General features: G+C 42.7%; 1 protein-coding gene and 1 long non-coding RNA gene across 2 annotated transcripts; one reads left to right on the plus strand and one right to left on the minus strand.

Moving 5' to 3' along the window:
• Positions 1 to 243: 243 nt before the first annotated feature.
• On the minus strand, positions 244 to 1,363 carry LOC143168109 (uncharacterized). The gene is made up of 2 exons (XR_012996659.1): positions 1,295 to 1,363; positions 244 to 628 (listed from the first exon to the last, which is right to left on the minus strand). It is a non-coding gene; the product is annotated as an uncharacterized LOC143168109 (long non-coding RNA).
• B3GALT5 (beta-1,3-galactosyltransferase 5) lies at positions 586 to 6,328 on the plus strand. Its single transcript, XM_076354217.1, has 2 exons — positions 586 to 653; positions 1,096 to 6,328. Exons 1-2 carry the CDS (start codon positions 651 to 653, stop codon positions 2,050 to 2,052), a joined length of 960 nt encoding a protein of 319 aa, XP_076210332.1. The 5' UTR covers positions 586 to 650; the 3' UTR covers positions 2,053 to 6,328.
• Positions 6,329 to 11,347: the final 5,019 nt, after the last annotated feature.

Here is an 11,347-nt window from a genome sequence, read left to right on the forward strand (position 1 = left end):
GTATTTTTAGATGGGAAGCCAGATCCAGTTCTTTGTTAAGAAAGGGGAAGGGAATGCCCTTCCCCCTGGTAAAAATTTCCCCATCCTAGTGCTCTAAAATAGTAGTTGGTGGGCCTGTGGGTTAATGGAATGAGTAACTGCAGCATTATACTCTTCTCACCAGGTTAATTTATGGAGATGAGTAATTTTTTTGGCACTGTGACCTTTTTGGGTTTGCTTTGATAATTTTTCTCTCTCTCAAAGTTTATACTAGATTTGTAACAAGATACACAGCACATTAATCTGTTACAAGGATGAATCAATGAACATTGTTGTTATTGTTTGGATCTCTTTCACCTAGAAAGGAGTGGGGGGTACGGACAACCCCCTTCTCACCTCAGCATGCCCTAGTGAGTCACCTAAACTCTGCAAAAGGTGAAACATCCAAATAATCTGACCCACTGTTGTGTTTTTTTCTGAGCAGCTGACCCAGCGTCAAATTCGTGACTCATGGCCCCTCCAGCAAAAAGATTGGGAGCAGTTTCTGGGTCGGTGCAAGAGCCCCACAGGATCCAAAGAAGATGAAGATGGGAGGAACCTGGCTGCGTCTGCCGGTTGGACAGTACTTCCTGGCTCTGGGACACAGGCACTTTTCAAACAAATAGAGAAACATGGTATTTAAAAAAAAAAAAACAACTACTGCTGTTATTCTCTTTCATCTGGCATGGGCACATATCTGCTGCTTCTCCACTCTCTGGCTTGTGAGAGCCCTGGTGGGTCTAAGTCATGGTTTGTGAGATGCTGAAAATGGGGAGGAGGTCTGAAGCATCAGCCAGGGTAACCTGGTATCAGTGGACATGCTTGTGTGGATTTCTGAGGATATGCTGGCTTGGGGGGCAGATTCAAATAAGCAGGAGTGTGAATTTGATTGCCAGCAGAACATCTTGTGGGAATGATACTAAAAGAAATGCGTGTGGGCAAGTGCCCTGAAATAGGTAGCTTTCAATTAGAGACGACCTGGCTTTAAATCCCTATGCAGGGAGTTTGGTTTACAGCACTAAAAGGAACTAGATATTATTTTTTTTTTAATGTGCTGCTCCTTCTTGTTTCTTTCAGATGGATTTCAGAAAATTCGGGCTGTTTGTTTGCCTTGTAGGGCTCAGTTGTGCTAGCTTCTGGTTTTTTTACAACAGTTTGACCGAATTCTGTGTATTCTGTGGAAACAGCCAACATTACATATTCCTCACAGAGACTTCTAGGAGATTCAGCGGAAACTTCTTGCAGCTCCCAGATATAGACTGCCATAAGAACCCACCTTTCCTCGTCCTGCTTGTGACATCCTCGTACCACGACATCGATGCCAGGATGGCCATCCGGCAAACCTGGGGGAAGGAGAGAACAGTCGCCGGCAAGCGCCTGGTGACATATTTCCTCCTGGGAAACACTGTGAATCTCAGCCAGCAGGCTGGTATCACTGCTGAAAGCCAAAAGTACAAAGACATTATTCAAAAGGATTTTATAGACACGTATTACAATTTGACTTTGAAGACCATGATGGGAATTGAATGGATTCACAAATTTTGTTACCAGTCCAGCTTTGTGATGAAAACTGACACAGATGTGTTTGTCAATGTTTTTTACCTCACTGAGCTTCTTCTAAGGAAAAAGAGGACCACTAGAGTCTTCACAGGCTTTTTAAAACTAAATGAGTACCCCATACGGAGAAGAGGGAGTAAGTGGTACGTGAGTGAAGAAGAGTACCCGGGAAAGACCTACCCACCATTTTGTTCCGGGACTGGCTATGTTTTCTCCACCGACGTTGCTAGTCAGATCTATAATGTTTCGGATAATGTTTTGTTCATTAAACTGGAGGATGTATTCATAGGACTGTGCCTTGCCAAATTAAACATTCAGCTGGTGGAGCTCCATTCAGAGCAGACGTTTTTTCCAGAAAGGATTCGCTTCTCTGTTTCTCGCTTTAAGAAAATCGTGATGTGCCATAAAATAAAACCATCTGAGCAGCTGAGCTACTGGAATCAGTTAGTGACAGAAAATGACGGAGGAGTGCTCTAGCACCTTCCCTGCTCGAATTAACAAACTGAAATGCTCCACAGTTACAGGGCTGCTCTTGACTCCAGCAGAACTCCCAATTAACTCTAGATCCACCACATTAAAGACTTTTTAAATGGTTATCTTAATCTCCATTTCTGCCCAAGAACATGCAAACCTCTTTCTTTCCCATTCACTCCCACCTTTTTGCATCCCTTCTCTACACAAGTTACAGTTATTATTTTTTCCTGAAGGATGCAGGCCTGCAAACCTGCCCTCCAAATCTCGCTGCTACAGGACTGGGAACATTTCTGCAGTGCCAAACTAAAAGTCAAAGAACTTTTGTTCAGAGAAGAAAATTTGCACCCTCTTCCTGGTCCCCCTTGATAGATTACTGCATTTGCACCCATCTGTGCAGGCATTTAAGAAAAGGTGTTTGTAGCTGTCAGGACGTTCCCCTCCTGGCATAGGGAACTGCAGCCCTGCCCTTGCAGCCAGGTCTGTGTGGGCAGAACTGCGTACTGGCACAGATCCCTCTTTCAGTCTACCCAAATTTTTTGCAGAGATGGAAGAATTTGCCCATGCAGCGCTCTTGGGACAACCTTCACCAGGTACTGCAGGTGAATGTGTAAGGCTACTGCATCTGTTTCCCTATACGTGCCTCCTGCTGAAAATGATATGTAGTGGAGCCGGATCCATGCTCAATGGAGAGTGTCCTGGTCTTTCTATTAAAATAGGCCCCGGAGACATCTTTTGCGTTTATGTCTCACTTTGATTGCTTGAAAGCTACTGTAAATGGTTTGCCAAGGCTGAACCAGAGTCACTTACAGTGAGATAAACAGTACCTCTGATTTAGACATTTTTCCCTATGAGGAACTGGGTGTGTAAGGGAGAAGACAGGAAGATTTTTCTCTTTTAAACAAGACCTAGTGGGAAAATGTTCCCAAGTAATCATTCAGGCTGGGAGCCTCATTTCTTATTTCATTACCAAGAAAAGACTCATGAAATCACTAGGATGTTTGTAGGTTTCAGAGATAAGGAATTGACTCTTTACAGTAGATGCTGTGAAAAATACATTTGGGCTATGAGGAGGGAGAAGGGAGTTCATAAAATCACGCCTCATGCAATACCCCTATTTGATTTACTTTCACGCAAAGAAAAGGTCAGTTTTACCAGCAAAGAAGTATCGAATGCCTATACTATGTGTGAAATGTTTTTTTAAGAGAGCGGTAAAAGTGGGGCGCTCCCTAGGGGAAGATGAGCCGGGAGCTGAGGGGATCCGACAGCCCCACACGCCCCACACGCCCACACGAGGGAGCAGGACAGACCCACACAGATGGTGGTCAGGTCCAACCAAGAGTCCCAATCATAAGGAAGTATCACGGTGATGAGGTAGGTCTGAGGTCAAGCCAGCGATGGCCGGGCCCTGGTGATGACAGGTGGGGGTCAGGATGAGGCCCAGTGAGGGGAACCAGGGCCAGACACTGCCCCGGGATGGCAGGGCAGGGCCTTGGGGATGGGGATATGTACTGAATGTGGTAAAAAGCATGGAGGAAAGACAGGGAAAGATATTTTATTACTTTGGGGTTATTTACTTTTATTGTTTCTTTTCTTTTTACTGAAGTTTGTGAGGATTGTCCAAGTGTCTCTTTTTACTTGCCTGTGTCTGAAGAGCAGGATAAATACTTTCAGCAGGAATATGCCCCATCCTGAAAAGTGTTTAATAACGGTAAAAAATATATTATTTAATTTCTTCTGATGTAACCTGAGCTCATGCACTTATTTTTGACAACTGATGATGAAAGAAATAATGTTTATTTGTTTGGTAGAAGAGTAATCTTTATTTTAAGTTTCCCATTCAGCAAATAGCTGCGTATATGGTGTTTGCAGGGATATGGCTATCCAGGTGGGTCGGATGGGTGACCAAGGAGGTGTTTGCCTTTCCCTAACACGTACCCTGTGCCAGGGGGTGGGCAGCCCAGCTCCGGGTTGAACAGCACCTCTCCGCCTCCCATCCCAACTTTGCAGCTGTATCTGCCCTTGGACTCAAAGCCCTGCTGTAGCACATCTACTTTTGCCGCTGCCTTCAGTAGGTGCGATGGGTCAGACTGATAAAGCCTAACAACAGCATTTTAATCACTGTTCTTTCCATGTAACCTGTAGAAATGTCTTCTGGCCATTCATTGCTATTGTACCCAAGGTGCAAGCTGGCTATTGCTTTAGTTTGTGGAAAAATGTTGAGCATAAAGGAATGCTTCCTGGCTGCTCCTAGCTCCCTCTCTTGTGGGGTGGAGAGTCTGTGAGCTGGGACAGCATAATGCAGCCTAATGTTCATCCTGGCCTCTTCTTGTTCCCAGAGAAATAATCCTGCAGTCCCTTGTGGGTCTTACTTCCACCTCTATGCCTTATCCCAGCTGGCAGGACCAGTCCAACCGTGCAGTCCCCAGGGAGCCTGTATCTCTGCAGAATAGCTATTCATTTACATACGGATGTGTTGACTTGTTCACCTCCGCTAGGTGCTGAGCTCCGAGAAGTGTGGTGGCACCTGGGATGGCGCAGCTGCTGGTCTTCTGTCAGGCTGAGTTCACGGCCAAAGGGTAAAGTTTCCCATCAGGAGACAGTATTTTGGGTTGCTTCCCTGAACGATGGCTGCTTGTGAGTGGCATTAAAATATGTCTTACCTGAGCAGTTTGTGGCTTTGTATCATCATAAAAAAAGTTACCCTTGAGGGCCAAGTTCTGCTAGACTTCTTGACTGTGGCATTTATTTTAGTTCAGGAGTGTTCCTAATTACTTGAATACAGCTACTAACGGGGAAGTTGGTGCTATTCTCTGTTAATCACATTTGCAGATGCTACCACTATATTTTTGGGGTTCAATTCATAGCTGCCGTGCCATTGGGAATAAGGTCCTCAGGCATGTTTTAAGAAACCATCCCATTCTGGATACTGTTTCCAGGGAGTCCATTTGTAATTTCAAGTGACCTGTGCAAGATGCCTCTCTTTATTACTGCATTCTAAATATTTTGTCCCCACTGAATATATGTTGTTAAGCGTCTTAATGCCTATCTATCTGAAGCATTTGGCTTATCACTGCTAAATCTCGGATGAGGAGCAAATGAGTACAGGTTGAAATGTTACGGATTCAGATAGCCTATTCCTCTCCTTTTTGCAAATTAGCTTCCCAAGTGAATGCTTTAGGTTGCCGCGCATTATTTTCCTCAACATATGATTTTCTTTGTGCTCACATAAATTAGAAATTGATTTCATAATTCTCTCCATTCAGTAGGCTGCTTTGAATAAGAATATAGTAAATGAATAATTAATTACTTAAAATATGAGGTTATCCTGCTGGAAAAGGTGATTTAAGAGAAGTAGATGATTGCATGTAAGGCAAATTCATTTACTGAAACAAAGCCACTGTGCTAGTCAGTTTATACGTATCAGCTAAATGAAATTACCTTTTGCAGTTTAGGCCTCAAATCATGACTTTTAACATAATCAAAACTGTATTAGTGGCCTTTTGCCAAATTATGTGTATTTTCCTATGAAAGATCATCACAAAAAGATCAGAAATATAACTAGAACTGTAAACACAATACTGCAGTGTACATATACTTATTTTTAAAATTTTGTATAGGCTAATAAAAGAATTTATGCAATTTTGGGGCAGTTTATCTGTAAAAGTAGCGCACTATGCTAAAATTTTTATGCTTTCTGGGTCAGATGATCATTAAATCAGTTTTTTATTAATAGCTTTGGAAAGTTACTCTGAAAAGTTACTCCAGTGCTTCTCATTTAGTAGGAAGGAGTGTACAAATCAACAGAGCTGATAGTGTGTTACAGTTGGTTAGAGTTGTGCATTTCAGCATACTCCATTTCTTCCAACACAAGATCAGGTTTTGAATACAGAAAAATGAATATATTTTTCACAATTCTAACTCATCAACTAACATATTCTTAGTTTAGGCTAGGATTTTCAAAAATGTCCATGAAGGATTTGGTCACACATCTCACCTGATCCAGTGTTGCTGAGGAAGTATAACCTTTCCAGGCACTTTTGAGAACACAGAGTAGATTTTTGTAATGAAACATTTGCCTTACGTAAAAGCTGAATGGAACACAAGGGCTATCCGTCTGTAATGGATCTGACAGGAACGCTGCTCTTCTTGGATTTGTGCGGGTTACTATATAATGTTAATTTAAAATGCGTGACAATGTTTGCATTATTTGCATAGAACATGAGAATATTGAGCTAACTATTCAATGTATGATATTTTAGTAAAGTATTTTGTTACCACAGTTTTGTGTGTTCACTTATCTTTTCGGTTGTGAATGTATTAACATTTTGGGATGTAGTCAAGTTAGGAGGCTTGCTCTTTTTCCAGTTAAAATGAATAGAATTATAGAATCATTTAGGTTGGAAAGGACCTTTAAGATCATCAAGTCCAACCGTTAACCTAGCACCGCCAAGTCCACCACTAAACCATGTCCCTAAGCGCCTCATCTACACGTCTTTTAAATACCTCCAGGGATGGGGACTCAACCACTTCCCTGGGCAGCCTGTTCCAATGCTTGACAACCCTTTCGGTGAAGAAATTTTTCCTAATATCCAATCTAAACCTCCCCTGGCGCAACATGAGGTTGTTTTCTCTCGTCCTATTGCTTGTTACTTGGGAGAAGAGACTGACACCCACCTCGCTACAACCTCCTTTCAAGTAGTTGTGGAGAGCGATAAGGTCTCCCCTCAGCCTCCTTTTCTCCAGGCTAAACAACCCCAGTTCCCTCAGCCGCTCCTCATAAGACTTGTTCTCCAGACCCCTCACCAGCCTCGTTGCCCTTCTCTGGACATGCTCCAGCACCTCAATGTCCTTCTTGTAGTGAGGGGCCCAAAACTGAACACAGTATTTGAGGTGCGGCCTCACCAGTGCCGAGTACAGGGGCACGATCACTTCCCTACTCCTGCTGGCCACACTCTTTCTGATACAGGCCAGGATGCCATTGGCCTTCTTGGCCGCCTGGGCACACTGCCGGCTCATGTTCAGCCGGCTGTCGACCAACACCCCCAGGTCCTTTTCTGCTGGGCAGCTTTCCAGCCACTCTTCCCCAAGCCTGTAGCGCTGCATGGGGTTGTTGTGGCCGAAGTGCAGGACCCGGCACTTGGCCTTGTTGAATCTGAATCTGTTGAATTTTCTCCCCTTCTCTAAAATGCCTTAGTATGTACATCCTAAAATGACTGGTGGGTTCCTCTTCCTAAGGCAAATACGTAATTCCCATAAAAGAGAAAGAGATCAAGAATGGGGGTGCTTTCCCAAGTATTAAGCATGCAATCCTGCCACAGTAGCCACTCTTGCCATTAACGATCTACACGTGGTACACCTTTAAGTCAAAGGCATCTTAAAACAAAACCTTATAAACAGGCTGTGACCTGAATTCAGAAAGTTTTTTACAAATGACAAGAGTGTCAAGTGCAAGATTGTTAAAACCATAGCAAGGGAATTGATAAAAGACAATTTTAACCACAGTTGATACCTTCTGGAAGATCAAGATTCAACCTGAAATGGTTTTGCCTGTGTCACCATAGCCAACACTGTTTGACTGTGGCTGAACGGCATGCTCCTTGGGACCTGGAAGCAGAGTGCTGTTCCCCTATCACTTAAAAGGGAAATGTCAAATAACTGAAGGCAGTCTGATTGGTTGCCAAACACAAGTAGTTATGAACTAAAAACCATAACTAGAAAAGGTCTCCCTTACTACCTTTATCTTTTGTTTTATCTTTTTCCCTCGCTTACCTTTCTGGTGTATTTTGCTTGTTTGTTTGCAGCTGGACTTAAATTCATTAGTTCATTCCACCAATATATTTCCAAAAGTATCTACAAATGTTATCACGCTGGATAGAGGAAAGCATCTGAGTGACAGGACTTAGATATATGCAGTGCATAGGAGATCCAGCCTGAAAAAACAGACTTGAATTTGCACATGTTCCGGCTGAGCAAATAGGGATTTTTTCAAAGCCTAGTAATACAGTGGTTTTAAGGCTATCCTTCTAAAAAAGTTTGCTCAAGTACATTTTCACTGAAAAATGTAATTGGACAATTTCAATCGTTGAGAAATAACCTTGTTGTTGCCTTACATTTCACAAATTCAAAAATGCATTATTTTTGTGGAAAAAAATAATCCAAGTCCCTTCTTAGAATCTCTCCAACTGAACCATGTACACAATATCCCTTATGTTCAGCTACTGACCTAACCTGACCTCATTTAATTTATGACTTTGGGTGCAGGGATAGAGGCCCATGTAATCAGCTTCCTGTTCTTTTGTCACCAAAAGCACTTAGAAATCACAGCCGCCCTTACGCTTGCAAACCGTCAGCATACAGCTGTAGGTGCAGAATGTCATAAATTAGTTATGCAGTGTGATTTACACCTCCAGCTTGTAGATCTTCCAGGCAGCAATATTCCCTTCATGTTTAATTTAATTGTTATTGCTGGAACAGCAGTTGTAAGTAAATGTTTGACTCCAGTACATAAAGGGACCTGCAGCTTTTACATGTGCTTCTCCTAGTAAAGGTTCAACTAGGGAATAAAAAAGAAGATTGAGCTGAGCTGGGAGGCAGGAGTAGGAGTGAGACGCGGTGTGTGTGCGTAATGCAGCTTGCTCCTGCTGGGGGTGAGGAGGTGGCAGGATAGCAGCGCTTGTTGCTGGCAGGGAGAGCTCGGTGCTGTGGGCGAGGGTGTGCAATGCACCTCTGCGCTCACCTGCGCCCCCCCAGCCCATTTTGGGGATCCCATCCCCTTATGCTGAGGCCAAAGCGTGCATGCCTTGCACATATAAATCAAGTAGCAGGAGGTTTGCTGCTGGAGGCCACAGTAACTGAGCGATATCACCTTCTCCAACTTTACTGAAGAAAGTGCTGCATGGGATAGGGGAGAAGAGGAGACTGGAAACTTTAGCCTATAAACATATCAGTCTTCACTGTATTCTTGAGATCTTTCCGTGCTCACCAGTTCCCTAAGCTTTTAGGGAATGTTATTTTATATAAGAGTGTGGCAAAGGAAATAGCTGAATATAAAAATAAAGTTTACTGCTCCTCTGTAAGAGAAAGCCAAAATACAGCAGTGATCATGAGCACTTCCATTACTCTGCCACATAAAGAGAAGTAGAATATCTGCAACCATCTCTACCAGGGACTTATGTTCCCTTGCTGCAAAAGGGCAGCTTTCAGTCACAGACTCCATGTCACAGGTACAGTGCATAGGAGACATTTATTTCTAAGAAAAAAATCCTGCCATTTCTACTTGGTGATCTTAACTGAATGCCCAAAGGGAGGAGTAAGATGTCAGTCATAAGGATGCATTTAATGAAAATGCAAATAAGACACAGCATTTCCAATATAATGCCTACTTTTATGGTGATAATCTGCTCTCTCATCATTGCGGTATCAGTTTGGATCCTGCCTGCAGGTCACTTAGGGAATATTCATTGGTATTCTATTTTCAGAGGTGTATTAATGTTTCCCATAACTGGTAACCTTGCAAAATCACCTGGAAAGAAAGAAAAGGGGTATAGTTTCATACTCCCATGGTAGTTTTCCTGGCATTATCAGGAAAGTCCCGTGGGATTTGGAGCCCTGGGCATAGTGCTTGTGTGTGTGTATCACTGACAAGGCTTGTGCACTGTTCATCTGACACGTCCAGAGCTGGACTTAACGTGCACTGGCTGATAGGTGTTGAGTGCACCAGTTTTAAAGGAGCTCTGGATAGATTTGCACTTTGCCTGAACTCCTTGAAGAATCTGGCTGTGCATATAAAGCTCAGGAGGAAGTCTAAAATCATGACCCTAAGCAATAATGAAAAATGTAATAGTGATTATAATGAGTGTAGAGCATGATGTTTACTTTTTCTTGGCACGTTATCGTACATTGAAAAGTTCCTTAGAATAAACTGAATGATAACCAGACTAATTAAGCTAACTGTTTGGACCAGAGACAAAATATTTCTAAAGCTAAAGAAAATGTTGCCAGGGGAACTGATGTACTAGAGAGCACTAAAAATTTCCTTCTTAGATTTACACTCCTCCTAACAGCACCAAAGCTGCATATTCTTTCATTCTGTGATAAACTTTCTTACTTACTTATTGTTGCCTGGACTCCATGATGAATGTCTTCATCTGCGTTCCCTGAATTATGACATTTTCATTTCACCAGCTACAACTCATCACCGATTTCAGTGCTGAAGAGGAGGAATGCACCTGCCAAAGGGGAAACATGGAATGCGGTTCAGAAGGAGTGTGGGCGGGAAAGTACTGGAGAACTACATTCCAGTTGTGCAGATTTATTAACGCCAAATAAAAACTGCAAGGATATTCATGCAAATAAAGTATTTAATCCTGTGGCCTCCTGTGTGTGAAAGTCTGGAAGAAGATTCTAGCCAAAGCTTTCCTCATTAAGGGCCCACAGCAATTCTTCATAGAGTTACGACTTTATAATAACCTGCAAGAGAACACTGAAGAAAAAAATCTGAACAAAAAAAATCAGATGAGCTGTATTGGTGTTAGGAGGTTTCTGAGGAGTTACCCAGGCCTCAATTCACAGTAGCATCACTTCATGAATCTTTAGGTCAAGACAAAGATGACCTGCCTTCCCAGGAAGGAGATAAAACAGGATTCCTCAGATCAACATGAAATATTTTCTGTTGGTGGGATTGGTCTCAGCTAACTTCTGCAGCCTAAAACAGCACGTCCAGTCTAACCCAGTCTTTCAGACTACTCGGTAGTCAAAATAATGAGGCAGGCCTAACCAAAGGGTGACAAATCTCGCCTGCCTTAGACCCTCATGTCAGGATAGGTGAAGCATCATCTGGTAGTGCTTTTATATCTTTAATGACTACAGAAAAAATCCTTGATAAATAGTTTAGGATAGAGGCCTGTGTCTTAGCTGGCTAGCAGTAGCTGAGGAGGGGGTCCTGCATGCTGTGTATGGTTACTGGTATTCATAAGGATTGCAGCTCCTCTGGAAATGCCCCCACAGCCCCACTTTGCATCACGTCATCTATTCAATGGGGATGTCACAGGATACCATCAGTATCTTTCAGATAATTAATGTATCTGTCCAGTAATTCTTTTTTGTTCACTCAGCAAACCATTTCCTACAAACTGAGGTTTCTTTTAAAATATGGAGACAAACATTACACTACTGTTTGTGCAACAGAGGGACATTTGGGGTATCCTAATTTTTCACATAAATATATATATATATGTAGTAGACAGCAAGGACCCCAGCTTTCGCTGAGTCTTCACTGTGCTTGATGTTGAAAGCAGAA

The sequence above is a fragment of the Aptenodytes patagonicus genome, chromosome 1 (assembly GCF_965638725.1).
Source record: "Aptenodytes patagonicus chromosome 1, bAptPat1.pri.cur, whole genome shotgun sequence".
Lineage (NCBI taxonomy): Eukaryota > Metazoa > Chordata > Aves > Sphenisciformes > Spheniscidae > Aptenodytes > Aptenodytes patagonicus.